Below are 19,975 nucleotides of genomic sequence, written 5' to 3' on the forward strand. Positions count from 1 at the left end.
TCTGCCTCTGCCTCTGCCTCTGCCTCTGCCTCTGCCTCTGCCTCTGCCTCTGCCTCTGCCTCTGCCTCTGCCTCTGCCTCTACCTCTGCCTCTGCCTCTGCAGTACTGGGATTAAAGATGAGAACCACCACATTGGCTCTAAAGTTTTAATTCCTTTTTACAAGTTGGAAGCTTCTCTGAGTAGGATCTTACACTGAGGTCACAGTTCCCTTTGTTCTATTTTTCTCAAACTTTCCTTTGATCTGTTTGTCTCCTTGCACATAGGTCTTAGCTCTATTCTACTTGCTAGTGCCCCTTCTTAAACTATACATTTTCATTATAGAATTGTATAAGGGTGAACACCAATAGCCACACAACATAGTCAACGCTAGCTTGTTTTGAAGTGTTCTCCTCTAAAGATTCTAATACATAATTCTTCAACTTAACCTCACGCAGATGTTTTTAGACAAGGGCAATAAACAGCTTCATTCTTCAACAAAATATTACAATAACAATCCCTAGACTATATATTAATATTCTTCTCCTCGGCAATGTATTGTGCCAGCCCCTACAGTTTAAATCACTCCAGTACTACTCTCTTTATTGTTCCTGCTTGTGTGACCTATTAAGCCCCATTTAATGCATTCAAATGATTTTCTAATTTAAAATCACAAAGTCTACATTCCTCCAGACAGTAGCATGATCAGATTTACCACAACAATACCCCAGTCTCTAGTACCAACTTCTGTTGATATTCATGGTGTGAAAAGACACCATGAGGATGGAAACTCTTATATCGGAAAACATTTAATTGGGACTGGCTTACAGCTTCATAGGTTTAGTTCATTATCATCATGGTGGGAACCATGATAGCATGCAGAGAGACATGGTGCTGGAGAAGGAGCTGAGACTTCTGCATCTTGATTTATTGGAAGGCAGCAAAAATGAACTGGTTTGAGCTTCTGAGACTCAATGCCCTCCACCTCATGACATAACTCCTCCAACAAAGCCACACCTACTCCAACCAGGGCACTTCTCCACATAGTGCCACTCCCTGTGGACCAAATATTCAAACACATGAGTCTATGAAGTCCATTCATATTCAAACCACCACATTGTTCTCTGTAATGTGAAATCTTATAAGTCTAAGTTGTGCCTTTGTGCAGCACTGTATCTCCCCATTTTGTAGATTATTCTGGTCCCATGAAACCCCCAAGTTAAGGTCATTGGGCTCCAGGATTATGATCACATAGTGTCTGCAAGCACATCCTAAAAAATTCCAAGGAAAGGACGTGTCGAAGCTTGTCAGAGTGGCTGGGCATAAACCTTCCCACACAAGGGCCACATCAGAGATGTGCACACCCCAGGCCAATCTCCTTGAAGGGGTGACTCTCTTCAGGGACATTGGTGATGTGGACTAAATATTCATATGCATGATGACATAGCTTCCTAACATTTAGATGAGTTAAGTTTAGATCTCATTATACTTTTTATTATATCATTCAGAGGAATTCTAGAAATCTAAGTTCTATCAGATTGCTACCAACTTGGAAGAATAGCTATTGAAAGTTGATTGACACCAATACCAGCTATTAGTGCTGATACCAATGTCAAGATGAATGATCTGCACATCATGATAGGATAATTGAATTCACTTGATGGTTGGTTAATATGTCATATAACTATGTAACTCTATGGCAGAAGTGCCATGGCTAGACATTGACTACAAAGCCTGTTTGGTAAAATCATTTTCTATGTTTAACTTGAGAATTGGGACTATCTCATAGAAGTGATGTACTTGGAGTTTATTGATGAAAATTGTCTACCTAGAGTCAAGAGAAGACCAGATTCAAAATCTGTAACAAATTTTTATTTGCCTTATATCATAGTATTTTACAACACCCCACTAATCAACATCTTCAGTTTTTTAAATTTACATTATAAAATATATTTTCTTTTTATCACTTTTTATACATTTTAATTAAAAAATAATTATATCACTTATTTCATTTTTTTCCTCTAGCAACTCTCTCTAATCTCTCCATGTCCCTCTTCTCTTTATTTAAAGTTCATAGTCTCTTACTTTTATTAATATTACATCATTTAAATTCAACCTGCTACCTATACTTCCTGTTACTTGTGGTTATATAATTTACAGGCAAATCATTTTGTATTGGATAACTACATAATGGGCTTATCCTTGAGACAATTCTCCCTCTTTCAGCAATCATTAGTTAGCTGTAGTTCTTTGTCTAAAGGCAGAATCCCATGAAATTCCCTCTTGTATGTTAGCATGACTATTGGCATTGTCATTTGGGTTTTCTTTAGGCAGCCATATTGTTGAGGTTTAATGGGTAAAGCTATCTTACCATTTCTAGGGAACACAGTCTTAGCAGATGTACTGGTCTTTTGTCTTGTAATTTGTCTGAGCCTTATTCCACAAGATTCCATAAACCTTGGGTGGAGGAGTTGTGTTGGAGATATATTCACTGGAGCTGGGCACCCTGTGATCTGTTGATCTCTGCATCAATGCCAGTTGTGGTTTTTTAAAATTGTCTGTTCTGCAAAGAGAAAATTATTTGATGAGGGATGAAGGCTACACTTATTCATAAGGATAAGAATACATTTTAGACATTCCAGACAGTTAGGGATACCTAGGTCTATAAAGCATAGTAGTAGTAGTTTCTCCCTTAAGGTCTTTGGCCCCACTAGGCTTGGATAGTTTTCTAGACTTCTAGTCAAAGGCATGGATTCCTTCCTGTCAGCAGGACTTAGGACCACTTCTGTTCAGTGTTTCATGTCCTGTTTGTGGTCCAAGATGATTGGAGGTGGAGGCAGGAAGATAACTTGAGAGCAGGAGACTAAGGCTAATAGGAAGTAATTTTTAAAGTAATTTCTAATGTGTTATAGTATTCCTCTGTTCTCCATTGTAGTCAGGTGTGGTTGATTTGAGTTATCTCAGTCCAGCTTTATCCAAATTCTCTACCAGCGTTTTGCTCCTCAGTGACATTTCCCCGTGAGGATTGAACTCTGTTGAGAGGTCGTAGTTGAACTAGCCTCAGTGGATGTATTATTATACATGCCACTCATTTTGTATTCAATCACTGGAGATTTATGGAGTGCTCTGTTCCCAAGGGCTTTTGACTCATTCATTAACTTAGAAAAGATTTGACAGGTGCTGTTACTATTTCCAGTATTGCTTTCCATTCTTTCAGAATAGGGAAAGTATTAAGTTGTGTTTTATAATAAATGTATTCTTTTTCTAAGGGAGAGATTTTTCTTAATGACTATGAAAATTTCAATTAAGCATTATTCCCTGTTTGAATTTGTGTCATTACAAATTTACTTGATTTAGAAGAATTATATAATATAATTTTTTACTTCTAAAACTTTGTGAGGCAACATAAGAAAGATTTATTATTGAGAGAAATCAAGAGTCCAACTGTGAATGACTACAGAAAGTCCTAAAGACTCAACCCCCAAATATTAGAACTGAAGAATAGATTCAGCAATGTGGTCAGATGTACAATCATACAATGTTGGTTTCATTTCTTTGCATTAGTAGCATAGTATATAAAAAGGAAATTTACAAATAAATTTGGGAGCTGTATCAGATGTTGCTTTCCTTCTTAGAGAAGACAGGGGAGTAGCACAGTGAGTCAAGAAGAGAAGAGGGCCCAGGAAGCCTGTAAGCTTATAGTTATAGAACAATTGGAATGCCGTAGAGAAAAACAGTAAAACTGGGAGTATAGCCTGTATTTACAGCTTGATAAAGTACTGTACAGATGGCAGGACTGTAGACTCAATGAAATACTTCTGGAAATACTCTTTCATTTTACACGAATTGAAGAATTAATGTCTACATTCACATGGAATCCAAGAGGCCTAAACTAGCTAAGCTGTTATGACAAAGATGTACACACTTTGACGATATACTGTTCCTGACTTCAAAACATATACCAATACTCTAATAGTCAAGGAAAAGTTATCTTTACATTTGATTTTAATTGACTGTTTAAGAGTAATTTTTGTAAATTTTAATTTTCAATTAATTAACATTTTGAGATTATAATATAATTTATACATTAAACATTTAATTTATAAATTAATCCATCATCTCCCTCTTCCCTTTTTTCCCTCCAGAATCATTCCATATAATATTAGCTCTCTTTCCAGGCCATGACCTCTTTTTTCATTATTCGCTATTGTGTGCATATATGTATATACATATACATATGTGTTACAAAATACATAAATACAACCTGTTCAGTCTGTATAATGTTACTTATATGCAGGGCTAATCATTTGATTTGGATAACCATTTGGTTTTCTCTTCTCAGGAGAAGACTATTTCTCTTGTCTCAGCATCCTTTAGTATTCTATAATTCTCTGGGAAGGGTTTAGGCTTCTTAGATTTTTCTCCTGGCTGAGCCCTCCTGACTTTTGATTTTAGATGTGTATTAAAATTGTACATGTTAACTAGGTGGAATGTCTTCATGAATACTTACTTCGTCCAGGAGTTAAATTGGGAGAACATGTCTGTATATTTAAATTTTCATCACTTATATTGAGAAGTCTCATTTCCTTTTCCTAGGGTGCTGGATAATTCTAACATCACTACCTCTGTGGCTTTCCAGCTGTGCAGGAGCAGAGCAGAACTTATTTCCAAGTGAAATGAGTGACCCTTTGCTGAGCTTTTTCTGACCCAGTCACCCCTTTTCTCTCCTGCCCATGGAACCCACCATTGTACTTTTCACTTTCTATGAGAATGACAGTTTTATGTTCCCTACATGAGTGGAGATTATGCAGTAGTTATCTTTCTGTTTCTGGTCTAATTCACTTACCATGACATCAAGTTCCATCCATGGCATCACAAATGACAGGATTTCATTTTTTTTTTTATGACTCAATAGCATCTCATTGTGTATACATACTGATTTCCTCTATTACTGCAAATTTATTTGTTTTATTTAGTTAGCGTTGGTATTGTTACAGTGAGCACTGTAGTACAGAAGTTTCTTTCAGACAATAGTTTTACTTCCTTAGAGATTATTCTATCATATAGTCATGAGACTTTATTTTATGGAGGCATCTTCTTTCTCCTTACCATGGTTGGTGATTTAAATTTCATTCTCAGGAACTGTGCAAGATTCTCTGTTATCTATAACCGTGGCATCTTTCTGATATGGCCAAACAATTGCAGTAAATAGTAATGAACATGTGGATATCCACAACCAAGAAAACTGAGTTTACGTCTCGTTTTCTCCACTTTTAAACTGAGTGATATGAGAGAGAAGTGTATATTACAGCGGTCCACCCCAGATGAACCAAACGCTGCTCTATAAGAGCTGAAGCCACATAAATAGCTCAGGGAAAATGAATGGGGAGGATCTTCCTTGGTGTGCCATAAAAGATACACACACCACAAACACACACACACACACGTGCACACACACACACACGTTTCTATGCTGAAAATACTAAGGATATAAAAACAACTTTAATAATATGTCTCTAAGTTCTTCAGCCAATAAAGAATTAGTGTCAGATACTAAAGAGTAAGAGTAATACTTACTACAGTTATTATTCAACAATTGATCTGAGCATGTTTTTGTTGTTGTTGTTGTAAATATTCCAGGTGCCATTCATTAATAGAGTGTGATGAATATGAAGCAGATTATATTCACTCATATTTAAGTAATAGTGTTGACAAGAAGAAATTGTAAAAGTTGATTATTTTTCTGATGTATTATGACATAGTTTAGGAAGTTCAGAGAAATATATTTTTAAACTCAAGGAATGTCTAATGTAATTAGGCTTCTGAACATCTTGAAGATAAATTAATACAAATTAATGCACATCTGGTTGTAGCTTTCTGTAAACCTAAGTCTAAATGGTGAAAAAATGTTATTTTATATAATTATCGCAGTTAAGGCTTAGAAAAGTAGTATTTTAATTTTAGGCAAAGTAAGAAAACCAGAGTGTTTGCTTGTCATTGGAATGACTTATTTTTATTATTAACATGCGTTTAAAGTAGTTTTTTTAGCAAGGCACTTTAGTTGTCATAGAGCATATATTATTTTCTACCTGTGTTCATTGTTCACTTAGTCTGAGCTTAATTGAGGTGATGACCTAATTGAGCCTTTCTGTCTCAGGAGGCCACGAGCCAAAAGTATAATATGGCAAGAATAAGATTGGGTTGGATAGTTAGCCTCTAGTTAGTAAGAGTCCAGTATATTCTGCAGAACTGGCACTCTAAGAACTTTGTGTAGTCAAAGTATAAACATGACAAACACCCATGTAAGTAAAAGAAAGACATGGCTAATACTCATATGTCTGTAGTAAAATCACTATGGTGATGAAGAGAAAAGACGCATGTAGGTCTTCAGGAACTAATGCCCACAGTGAAAAGGCTGACAGAGCAAGAGAGCCAATGGCAGGGCAATGTGGGTTTGAACCCTAAAGAAAATACAACTCGAATACATGCAAAGTGAGGTGCCCAAGCTGTGCAAGAAACCCGTGTCAATACAAGACTCTATTTTTTTCCAAATTAAAATGTTTAGCATTAAACTTAGAAACTCGTTGCTGGTGTGTAAAAATCAGCAAAGCATGTTGTCCATTTGGTGAAGAATGACTGTATTTGTGTGTATAATGTTACAAGCCTATTGAAATATTTATAAATGTTTAAAGATGTATTTGACAAATCAAGAATGTATCGTATTCTTCTTTATACCATCACTGTGGCCTAATTTTTCTCAATCCATTTCCTACTCTGCCATTTATATTTAAGGTAATTTGCATATTATTAGCATATGTGTAATGAGGTTAGTGTGAGGCAGGGCATATTGAAGCATAGAACATAGTATGTGCCTCCCCTGTATATCTTACATCTATATCAGTTGCACAGTCATACAGGCAGGACAGGTGTGGAGGCCAGAGGAGAGCTTGCAGCAGTCAGTTCTCTGTTCTCACTATTGAACTCAGGTTCTCAGGCTCTGTGGCAAGAACATTTATCTGCTTGGCCATCTTCCTGGCCCTTGTGTTGTTTTACTTACTTCCTCATTAGCACCCAATGTGATGGGTTTCACTAGGACAACATGCATTTGTATTGCTACACTATGCTCTTATTTGCTCCTCTCTGCTTTGCTTTGTCGCCTCTTTTCCTTACTCACTGAGGCCCTCCCTCTCCTGATAGTCCCCAACCCTTTCATGCTTCAAATCACTTGCAGCAGCTCTTCTTTCTCATCCAATCCTCCAAATAGTATCACCTGCTCAATTTAAAGTATTATTGCTAAGTTGTCCTGTATCACTATTAACGAATATGACATTTTCATGGTTTCCATGAATGATCAACTTTATCTCATCTTCACAACCATTATGACAACCTTTAAGTGCTTTGTGAATCAGACAGGTGTCCAGTTGCCCGATGACCGTGAATCTGAAAGAGCTGTTACTGTGTCAGGGTATTTTTGCTAGCATTGTTCAGACATAAAATAATCATATTAGAATTGAGATATTTATACAAGTAACTATCCATTTTATTTTTGTGTTTGAAGCCAGCTTTAGGCCATTGCTTTTCTTCAGCCTTTGTAGTCTGTGGGCTTGGGAGAGAGGCTATAAAGAATATAAATGAAATATTTCTTGAGATATTTCAAAATAGAGGGGGATGGGTATAGGATACTATAGAGCCAAGTCTGTACATATTTTGGTCAGAGAACACAAGATGATAACCCAAAGCTATGTTTGATAGCTTTGCTTTCTCCAGTGCAGGAAACCTGAGTCTAATGACCTTTCTTCAGATCAAGTATCTAAGGATGATGAAAGCTATTCTCTCTATATCAGATTTAATTCCATAAACCACAAGTAGAAACTAAAGAAATTTTGCAACGTTAAGATTGTTGGGATAATATTTTCGATGCAAAATAATACCATAATTGTAAAAGGAATGAAAAGTAACATTTTATTGCTAATTATGAGATAGATGATTTGAACCCACCTTTTACTTAATCATAAGTAAAGCTTATTAGTTTATAAGCTAATTATAAATTATTATATAGGATAATACAAGCACATATTCACACACACACTCACACACACACACACACTCACACACAACTCTTTCCTCCAACATTATAAAGACAGTGACTAAAAAAAGAACAACAGAAGACATGGTTTTTGAAGTCTTTTTCCATGTTGTAATATTACATGTAGTGTACAGTGGTACGTGCATATGAGCATATGTGTCCATGTTCATGGCAGCGATCACTCCAACCCCAGAACATTTAATGCATTCTTTCTCTATGTATGGTATTTAATATATGATATATTATGAATATACATGGGTTGCATTGCCTATAAAGGGGCATGCAGAGGCTAGAGATTTTTTAGATATCCTCTTCAACTGCTTCCCCAGATTATTTTTTAGGCAGCATCTCTCAGTAAATATTTAAGTCACCACTGTAGCTAGATTGGCAGGCCAGGAAGCCCCCAAATACCTGCCTGTTTTTTCTCCCATTCCCCAGTGCTGCACTGACAGTTAAATGAAAACACACAGAGATCCAAATTCAGTCGCTCATGTTTGTTTACCATGTATGTTTCTTTTCCAGCACTGTTTTTAATTTCATGAAATGTAATGAATAAAATCTTGGTACTATTTTCTGAATTACCGCCATCTATTTGAGAACATCCTAACCTAAGCTAATAACTGGAAGACAAGCAACTTTTTTTTTTTCTCTAACATTTTCAGAGTTACAGGGTTTTCAATGTGATCCTTCCCCGTTTCGATTTAACTTGTTCATAGGCTTAAGATAAGGATCATTTTCAACTCTCTATTACTTGTTTTAGCCAGTCATTCCAGAACTACTGTTTAGAGAGACTCTTTCTTTGTGGAAGTATTTCTGGTTACTTTATTAAAAATCAGGGTTGTAACTGTGTTCTTGTGGTTATGTACTTTTCTCATCTGCCTGCCTGTTTTTGTGTCTGTGTTGTTTCATTCCCATGCCTCTGTCATATGACGTGAGATTGGATACTGTGCTGCTTCCAGCATTGTTCTCTTTGCTCAGTTTTGAGATGCCTGTGTTGTACAAGTCTTCATTACTATTACTATATTACGACTAGCAGAGTCCTTCTTTCTTTCAGAGTTTTCTCACAGTTTCTCATTACATTTTACTAAAGCTTCTAGATTTAAATAATCACTATTTCTGTCCTATCTTGTGAGCCTATCGTCAACGTTTAGTTTCTCAGTGCCACCACTTTTATTCTGTTTTCTTGTGTAAGGAATTAAAAAACCATTCCTATATGAGGAGTGTATGATCATCGAAACATTCATACTTTGTTCGAATGGGACCAATATAATTTCTAAACTCAAGTAGCAGATATTTAGTTGTTTTAATTATGTACACCGTGTACAAACATCATTCTATTGCTGAGTACATATGCCATATACATAAATAGTCACATACCTCTTTATCCCAAGACACATTTTATGAATGTTTGTGGTTTTGTGTGTTTGGGTGGTGTTGTCTCATGTATTTACATCCTACTGTTGACTCCAACAACAAAGAAAACATGCAATTGTCATAAAACATTATTAAATCCTGTAAACTTTAACTACAAAGAAACCCATACTTGAGATCTAAAATACACAACTAACAGAGCAAAATCATTTGAAAAAAATTAATATTGGCATAAAATGAAAGCATCTGGCACACTCAGTTTCTATAATATGCTGCTTAACAACGTTTAGAGAAAAGGAAATGAAATTTCAGAAGTTTTGTAACAGACTTTCAAGGAAAGCCAATTGCTCTGCATATGTAATTTCAGATACTAAACATTTTCTTATTAAAATAGTAAAAGAACTAAAAATGTTTATAAAGTATAATGGAGCTTGAGGAAATTACTTTTAAAGAAATGGTATGGTTGCAGGTGACATGAAGTAATTAGAAAATCAGAAGTGACATTCCCTGTGAGTTGCTTTCTCCTATGGCCTTAAGTCATTAAGTCATGAAGTGGTTGGAGACACAATGAAGGAAGGCTGCTTTGCATTTTCATGTAACATAAGGTCTGTAGTGCCTGTGTTAGAAACTCTTGAGTGACTGTATTCACTAATAAATAAGTTGAAAGAGAACATACTTCAAGTTTTAAAACTTACCTCTAATATATTAGATAACATTTATTGTGATGTACTAATCAGATTTAAAATGATGCTATGTGGAAATCTGAAATGATTTGATTATATATACAATATTTTCTAATCAGTGAGCCTTTGGAACTTTATGAAAATGTGTACTCTAAATGTTACAAAGCACATGCTTTAATTGTGCAATAAACAAAAGGATCATTTTAAGTTAATCCTGGTGACACAAGCCTATCTCCTAAGCTCCCTGAGAGGCTGAGGTTAGACTGTCTTATATTTAGGGACACTATGTGATACATAGTGAGTTCAGTTCACTGTGGGAATCTTAAGGGTCATACTTTAAAAATGAACAGAGAAAAAGGGGGCTGGAGATATACCTTAGTGATAGTACATTTGCCTAGCATTGTGTATAAGGCCCTGGAACCAATCCATAGTACCATAATTAGCTAACTGTAGAGCCAAAATTCAAATAATTATTTTATGTATATGAATATTCAGAACCTGAAAACAAAAATAAAATAGGAAATGGGCTACGTAAGTTTGAATTAGGCAAAGTTTGGTTCTACCATTTTGTGGCACGGCACTTGACACGTAATTGTTGAGGTATTGCTCTCACAGATATGTCAGGGAAGAAAAGATGACTGTGTGAATCTGTCAAGAGGCCAAAAGAAATGGCAAGCATTTCAAAGGGAAACTATAGAAATGAGCAGGAAGAACAGTGAAAATGGGATTTCTTTTAGCTCTTCTTCTTGATAGGAACATCATTAGAATTATTCATAGAATGATCAAATCATAAGTGACTAAAAAAGTCTAACTTCGAGTTTTTGGGGAGGCAAAGAATGTCAGACAGATTATGTTTCTTTTTATAACAGATCAACAATGAAGTTATTCATGTAACAAATTGGGACTAGAGTGAGCTTCTGCATGTCTCATGTTACAGTTTCCTCAACAGAGTAGGAAGCAAAGTGTAGGGGGTGGGGAGTAGGTGCAAGTCTCAAGGGCAGTGATCTGAAGTCCATTGTCAGTACAGAGACATAAGTACAGAATTGACCTGTAGTTGCCAATGCTCTGCTTATGAATGGTTACAAGGCAGGGAAAGATCTGAAGAGCATCTTGGGGTTTGTAAAATAGTCAATTTAAAATGACCCCATAATATATTGAATATATTTAATACTGGAGTAGGAGAAAGGAAAGCTGATGTCACCATGCTAAGTAGTAACCACTACATGTATAACTGGACTGATATCATTCTGGCAAGTCTTAAGCAAAAACTACATCCCTTCTGTCTAGTCTCATTTCTTTTCCTTTCTTTTTTCCCATTTAGTAGACTCACGGTATGTATTTTCTCTTCCCACACATAAGCATATATCTCCTGTTTGTTTTTCTCATTAAGATACATATGCGATGAAACCAGGTCCCTTTCTATTTTTTATTCTTTCTCTGATATTCATAGTAGAGATCCACATTTTTAATGAAAGTATTAAAAATGAAAGAATGAATAAAAAGTGTAATTATATTTAGAACAGCCATGTCAGAACATTCTTAAAGGGCAAGATAAGCATTTTTTCTCAGCATTTACTAATCACAATCTTTATATTTTATATGATCCTTTTAACAGGTTATTTATAATATAAAAACAATTTATTTTTGCTATATTTTGAAAAACTTGATGATGACTATTAAATATGTTTTAGGAATAATTTTATATAAAGTTAAAATTATAGATGTACAATATGGTTTGTTCTAGCACTGTTTCCAGGAAAGCTATTTGCATAGATGGTTTTAGTCTCAAGATGTATTTTTCTTCAGTTTTGTCAGCAGATACACCCATCAGCTAAGTGCACCACATCCTTTCTTCCTGTTTCAGTATCACTTTTTAGTTGCTGTTGGCAGAGGTTGCCTTGTAGTGGGATTCCGATAGCTGTCTGCAAGGTGCAGCTTCCACCTTTATCAGAATTACTCAAACTGTATGTGCAGTGGTACAAACAATTATCATGTCACTCATGTAAATGAGGGTGGCTCATTTTTCATGTCACTCACCTTGGTTTTGTGATTATTATTTTTTCTTTCAGAAATTGAGAAATTTCAAGGTTCAGATGGGAAAAAGGAAGACGAAGAAAAAAAATATCTTGATGTCATCAGCAACAAAAACATAAAGCTCTCCGAAAGAGTATTGATTCCTGTGAAACAGTATCCAAAGGTACTGCATGCAGCATGTACTTCTTCCTGCTCAGTGTGTTGGAACAAAAATGATAAAAGTCTTGGTGTTTTTCTTCATTGCCTCTTAGGAGTTCAACATGTAAGGCTTTGCTATCTGAATCTATGCAAGTGCATAGCAATAACAAGGGCAGAAAAATGGAAAGGACAGTGAAAGGCATTATTTTCCAGTGAAATCTGCATTTCTAGTGCATCTTTGTTTTGGATATGGAAAGCATAATTACATGTTTTTATCATGTAGGCACCATGACAGTGACTCACCAATTTGCCCAGTTATTTACACCACATCATTATGTTTTCTTTTGGGTTCTACACAGACACAGACACTTAGACACACACACACACACACACACACACACACACACATACACACACACACACACACATTCTTGTTTTTGTAGAGAACAGAAAGGGTACAACATTAGGTAATCACTGGGCAATTGATATTATTTAATTATTATTATCATCAAGAGTACAGTATATTACTGGTTTCATGGTTACTGTTTTATCTTCTACAGACAGTTTTAAAACTAATTATGGTATTGTTTCCAGTGTAATACATCTCTAACTATGTTTGTATCTACAAGTAATTGATTATAATATAATACAGCATTCATTGATGTGGTTTCTTGGGCAATATTAATAAATTCCAGTGGATAAAAGGTATTTCTACTCCTGCAAATAAATGAAAAATCTAAAAATAGATCAAATAAATCAAGCTGATAATATACTTTATAATGAGTGAATTGGAAACAAGGACAATGTAATTATCTTAATAAATAAAGATTACAGAAATGAATGCTATAGTTTTATAACTGCCTCTTACTGTGATAAAATGTAATAAATATAATTAAGTCAAATGCTTTGTTTACTATCACCTGAAATATGGGAAAAAATATTCTATCCACAAGCCATAAAATTGAGCTGTCAGATGATATTCTTAAGGATCAGGTACATTTTGATTTTATTTTATTAAACCAAGCCTAATCTGTTGTAATAAAGTATAGTCAGTAGAAAATTTTTGTCATAAATATTTGATTTTTGTGAATATCGACTTGGGCGATCTTATGAAAGTGTATGAAGGGATGTGTTGCATAGCAATTGATTATGATAGTGGTATGGTTGACTTTTAAGAAGGAATTAACCAATTATATTTTTAAGTAGACATTTCTTTAATATACAATTAGAAATGCTATTATTGGATGCTATCTCTTGGTATGACACTTGTCAGACTGGGTTTCTGAAATTATGACAATTAAATGCTTCTCTGTAGCCTCTGGCCAAATGTTGTTGGCAACATCGAAGACCTTCAGAGACCTGAAGGCATTTCAAGTATGTGTGTTGTTAAATGCCAAATGTTAAGAGTCCATAACTGATTCATAATTATAACTATTAAAACAGGAATATTGTACAGCATCAAACTTTTATGTGCTATATAATTTCCTAATTAATTTGAAGATGTTCAAACCACAAAAGTTTGGAAACTCTTTTTATTTAGATGTTTTGGAATCAGACTGCTTAAGTTTCAGCTAATTTGGAATGTCAAAGAATTTGTTACATTTATGCTACAGATCAGAAGAAATTTGTGATTTTTTAAAAAAAGATCTTTGTTACTGATGAAGATTTTTAGTACATATTTTGTTTCCTTTTTCAAGCAGTTAAAGTTGTAATTTAGTTGATCATGCTTAAGTGTTTGTTTTACTTCTCGTGTAAACTATGGACAGCCGATGGCTTTCAAATAGCTAATAGTAGTATATAGAATAGTCTTTTGACACTTTATGCTTCAGAAAAACCTCCCATCTTTTCAATTGCTGAATAGCCTGCCAACCATTTTAATATTTCAGTCAATGTCAATTCCATTTATTGATCACATAGATGAGAACTCTAGAGCCCTTTATATCAGGAAGAAATACTGTCAAAGAGGTTACCTAACTAACTGGTGGTCTGAATATGCTTAGCTCAGGGAGTGGGTGGCAGTATTAGGAAGTGTGACCTTGTTGGAGTAGGTGTGGCCTTGTTGGAGGAAGTGTATCACTGTGGATATGAGCTTTCAGAATCTCCTCTTGGCTCTGTGGAAGCCAGTCTTCTCCAATTTGCCTTAGGAACAAGATGTAGAACTCTCAGCTCCTCCAGCTCCATGTCTACCTGGATGCTGCCATGCTTCCTGCCATGGTGATTATGGACTGAACTTCAGAACCAGTAAGCCAGCCCCAATTAAATTTTGTCCTTTATAAGCATTGCCTTGGCCATGGTGTCTCTTCACAGCAATGAAAACCCTACCTAAGACAGAAGTTGGTACCAGGGACTGGTGTATTGTTGTGAAAGGCCTGACAATGTTTTTGTTTGGAGGAATGTGCACTTTGTGACTTTGGATTTGGAAAGCAGTGGAATTCTTTAAGTGAGGCATGATGAGCCATCCTAGTAGGAATATGGAAGATATTGGTGCTGAGGGTGATTTGAACTGTGGAGACCTGTCTTGAGAGGTTTCAGAGGAGAATGTTAGTATGTGGCCTAGAGACTGTTTTTGTGGTAATTTGGTGAAGAATGTGGCTGCTTTCTGGCCATGTCTGAAGAGTCTGTTAGGCTAAGTCTAAGGTGTAGAGAATCAGATTAATCTCATTGACAAAAAAAAAAAAAATTCCCAGAAAAGTCGAACATGTACTTTGTCCAGCTTACCCCTATTAAACATTGTTCTTTATAATAGTTGTCTTAGTCATGATGTCTCTTCACAGACACTAACCCTGACCTGTTTTGTCACTTGTCAATGGTAACCTGTTCGGTTTTTATAATGTTATAATAAAATTATATTTCAAAAACATACCTTGTTTTATCATTTTCTCTAATCTTTTGAAAGAGCACCACATTTATTACAGAGTATTGATTCTCTTAGAGTATTTGTTGACACTTGTCATAGAATATCAGAAATTTTCCATTTTGCTTATTGAACCTTAGCTGTGTGAGCACATTCATGAGCTTAGTTAGCATGATGTGTTGTGATACCATGAAACACTCAGCAGTGACCTGGATATAGAATTTAATCTTGTATGTTAAAACTGACTGACCCTTCATGGCTGGGATCTCCAGGATGACTTGTTGTATACAAGGCTGTCTAAGACTCTCTCTTCTTGAAACCTGCTGTTTGTTTGCACCAGTAATTAGTGTGTTGATGACCCTGTCCTATCAAACAAAGGGCAGTAAAGAAGTGTGGAAATTCTTCAGGGAAATGACCTTATCATGACATTACTACATGACCTTTTCCACATAGATTTTGTTTCAATTAGTCTCCAACTTCAGGCTAATTTGCTGACTTAGTTGAATACTACAAGGAATTGAAAGAAGTTTAAGATCTTAAATTAAAGAAATTATAAGAATGCTGTTGAGGAGTTTTAATGATGACTTATCTAGCCCTAGCCTTTTGTGTTTATTGATTTAATTTAGGGGAAATAAGCCATTGTATCAAATAATTTTAATATAGAGTTTTTAATATTTGAGTGAAGATTAATAGAGGAGTAGTTAGTAATCTTGCAAAAATCACATTTTTGTTTTTGTTTTTGTTTCATTCTCCAGTAGAATGCATAACAGTGGCAGATGTTTATTTGGTTCACTGTAATATTTCTTATTGTCTTTATGTTTCCAATAACACCAGAGAAATTATTTCAAATATAAACAAGATTTCTTTAGGGGCCATCTACTGTTTTAGAAATAGGTATTGTATATATCTTTGCATTTGCAAGGTAAACCAGAAACTATTTCTTGGTAGTCAATCCTCATAAGAAATTCAATCTCTGTCATGGAAAATATGCCCATTCTTAACATAAGCTTTTCCTCCCAAAACCCATCTGTGCTTTATTTCATAATTCAACACACACTTCTTAGTTTTAAAACATGAAATTCACGTGCATATTAGAGTTAGAATCATTTTCAGTCTGTCAAGCCAGCTATTGTTATGGCTCCTGCATTTTGTTGGAACAGGTGTGACTATATCCTTGTGTTTTTGTTTGTTTGTTTTTTGGTTTAATTTTTTATTGGTATGGAAAGTACCTTTTTGTATAGTATAGTCTCACCAAGGTTTCATTTTGATCCTCTCAAACTCCTCTAGGATCTTTCTTATCTCTTCACATACCCATCTCATCTTCTCTCTCTCTCTCTCTCTCTCTTTTTCTCAGAAACAAATAAATAAAAACATAATAAAAAACAAAAATCTTAAGAAACACAAAACATACACACAAAACCTCACACAAACAGAATATCAGAAATCATAATATTCAAGCAAAAGTACTGAGAAATAATGCCAAATAAATGATATGAGAGAAATAAAAAAGATCTATAAAAATGCAAAACTTTAATTTTGGATGTGCGTCTCAATGAAGTGAGCTTTTAATCTTGGAAGACTGAGACATTGCATTGGTTTTTTGAAACACAACAAAAATATATCTGGATAGGACTTGAGAACCCAAGATATGTACAAATATTGAGAGCTGTGCCCTTTGTGATTGGTCATGTTAATGTGAAAATATCCAAGGTTCTGCGTAATTTTGGGAAATGTTACAGACTTAGATGTGGAGGCCTCCATTGTAAGGAGATAATTGCATGTTTCTAGTGAACCATTTTTCACATGGACAATTCAGCCTCTCAGTGACTTACATTGGAATCCTCTAAGATGTATTACACCATTTCTTCAACCTCATATGTCCAATGACCACATCCTCTTTTTCAAGTTATGTTGTTGCCATTGTGGAAGCACTTATTATTTCTATGTGGTACTGGGATCTGAAAATAACTGGAGAACTAGTAAGCTCTGCAGGGAGAACATTCTGTAGAATTAACTCTTGATTATCATTTTTTTTTCAAGGAAACACAGAGCAAATTTGATAAGCTCTTTAATTTTCAGCTTAATTCATGTAAGTCCCCTAGCCTGCCACCTTTAAATTTAAATATCAGCTGAAAACAATACTGTGCAACCTAGATTCAAATTTTATATGAGGAAACACATTGCAATATGCTTATTCTTCATTATCTTCTTGAATTGATCCTCTTTCCAACAACATTTAGCGATGGCACAGTATCTACTCCTTTTTATTTTGGATGACCTTTACTCTTACTTCCTGGCCTTTCTATGCCTTTCAATGTTTTTGCTTTTTCATTGTGCAGTTCTGATCATTCTCACCAACTTATATTGATAATGAATTTTTTGAGAAAAATATTTTCCTCTTTTATTGGAAATAGATTATTTTCTCACATAATATATCTTGATTATGGTTCCCCATACCCCTCTACACCTTTCAGTTCCTCCCTACTTCCCCTCACATTTGGATCCACTCCCTTTCTGTCATTCAATAGAAAAGCTTCTAATGGATAATAATTAGGTATAACAAAATAAAATATAAGATAAAACAAAACTCTCAAATTGGAGTTGGCCAAGACGATCAAATAGAAGAAAAAGAGACCAAGAGAAGGGACCAGAATCAGAGACACATTCATTCAGGAATCCCACATTCAGAAATCCCCTAAGAATTCTAAACTGGGAAACAGTTCTCTATGGGTTCATATGAATTTTGATCATAACTACTTAGAAGGCCTTGTTTCCTCAATGTCCTCCATCACTATGGATCTTGCACTCTTCCTGAGTCCTCTTCCATAGTGTTCCCTGAGCCTTGAGGGTAGAGATTTGTTGGAGGAATCTCATTCAGAGCTGAATGTTTGAAGGTTTCTCTCTTCAGGTGAAATGTTTTCTGTGAGTCTCTGTTTTGGTTCCTATTTGCTGTATGGGGAAGCTGCTCTGGTGTTGCCTGAATAAGGAACCTCTATGTAAGTATAGCAGCATATCGTTAGGAATCATTGTATTGTTCCTTTTTTTTTAAACCAGTAGTATTTGGTTTTATCCTAAGACTCTGGCTTTGTAGTATCTGGTTCTTGGTCCTTCAAACAATATTGGGTACCTTGGTTCCATCTCGTGCAGTGATCCTTAAATCAAATAAAGTATTGAGTAGTTACTCCCATAACCTTTGTGAATGAATGCTGTAACATCTTGCAGGCAAGACACCATCATAGATCAAAGGGCTTGTACCTAGCTTGGTGTTCTCTTATGGCTTCTCTTTCCTGGTCGTTATCTACTTGATCTTATCACATAGTTATCTAATCTTATCACATCGTTATCTAGGTATAGCAGGGAATAGTGAAATAGTTGTCTCACTACACACTTTTGTCATTACTTCACAGACTAAAATGCTTTTGATTATTTTGGTTTTCAATTATTAAATGTCCACCCATCTAGGTGAGCAATCTTTTCTTCAAAAAGAATCCAGGGTCATTGGAGTGTGTAGGGATATTGAGGAGTCTGAGGAAACTTGTGACTTTAGAAAGAATTACAGTACAGTGTTTGATTTGCTGTTGTTGTTGTTGTAATTTGTTTTCTTTACTTTGTTTTTTGTTCTTTGCATCTTTTTTTGTTGTTGTTTTTTTGTTTGTTTGGTTGGTTTTTTCCTGATGAAATGCTTGTGCAAATGTAGTCTGATGAGGGAACAGAGTTTTCAAGACAAAGCTTGCATAATCAATTACCATAAACTATTGTCCACTTCTGCTTTTAGCAGCTGCCCATTGTCTTAGGAACAAACATCAGGAAGCTGGGCGTCTGGTTTTGGTCATTTGTTCGCAGCTCTTGGAAGTCAGGGTAGATAGAAGTATTTTTCCCATAAGATGACAGACTTGAGGCATGCAGACAAAAAGGAAGACTACCACTGTGTTTGTAAAAGTTTGTCTATCATTTGTAAGCCTGTCCCAAATCAGATATACTGACTTCCAGTCTTGGAAATTCTCCCCTCTCCTCTATCTCTTGGCCCCTTGTCTACCTAATCTAAAAGTCCCACCTCTGTCCTACTGCCCAGACATTGGCTATACAGCAATTCCTTATTATCAGTCAAAGGCAGCTGGGGGAAGGGACCCCCAGATCTAGAAGCACAGCTTTGGGAGCCAAATTAAGACAAAGCATTAGAACCAATTCCCAACAGTTACCTCAAAGACAAGTATATGAACACACATTTGTGTGTGTGTGTGTAGGTGTGTGTGTGTGTGTGTAGGTGTGTGTGTAGGTGTGTGTGTGTGTTTGTATGTGCAAAATGAAGGAAAGATGGCATAGCCTATTCAATGGAAAATATAAAAATCAGTAGAAAGTGTCCATGAAAATAATCTGGTGGCTGATCCTCTAACCAAAGAATTAAAAATAGCTGCCTTGAAGTTACTTGATAACTAAAGCAAAGCATGAGCCAAAAATACAATGTGTAAATAATCAAAGGTATCACAAAAGAACCTAAACCAAACACAAGCTGGAATACTACAGCAGAAACTTTTAACAACTTTTTGAAAAAGTATTAGTAGGAATTCAAGGAAATATGTTAACAGAAGAAACAATCAACAAATACAAAGATAGGACTATAGAAACTAAGTCTGAAGGTGCTAAGTAAAGTGAGGAGTCAAAGGGATTCATAGTATAGCATTAGCAGGAAAAGTCACATTATAAGCCCAGAGAAGGGGAGGGAACACAGAGGGTTCATGATGAGATAATAATGGGAAACTTCCAAAATCTGACAAAAGACACAAAATAGATATCCAAAAAGAAATTAGAATGTTAGAGGATAAACTCATATA

At 35.4% G+C, this 19,975-nt stretch overlaps 1 protein-coding gene across 3 annotated transcripts in view; it reads left to right on the plus strand.

Moving 5' to 3' along the window:
- Window positions 1–19,975, plus strand: part of Khdrbs2 (KH RNA binding domain containing, signal transduction associated 2) — a 465,344-nt gene that overhangs the window by 59,361 nt on the left and 386,008 nt on the right. For all 3 annotated transcript variants that reach the window (XM_021163203.1, XM_029479380.1, XM_029479419.1), the window contains exon 2: window positions 12,187–12,314. In XM_021163203.1, coding sequence (XP_021018862.1) covers window positions 12,187–12,314 — 128 coding nt within the window. The remainder of the gene's footprint in view (window positions 1–12,186; window positions 12,315–19,975) is intronic.

This window comes from Mus caroli, chromosome 1 (assembly GCF_900094665.2).
Source record: "Mus caroli chromosome 1, CAROLI_EIJ_v1.1, whole genome shotgun sequence".
In the NCBI taxonomy this organism is placed as follows: domain Eukaryota; kingdom Metazoa; phylum Chordata; class Mammalia; order Rodentia; family Muridae; genus Mus; species Mus caroli.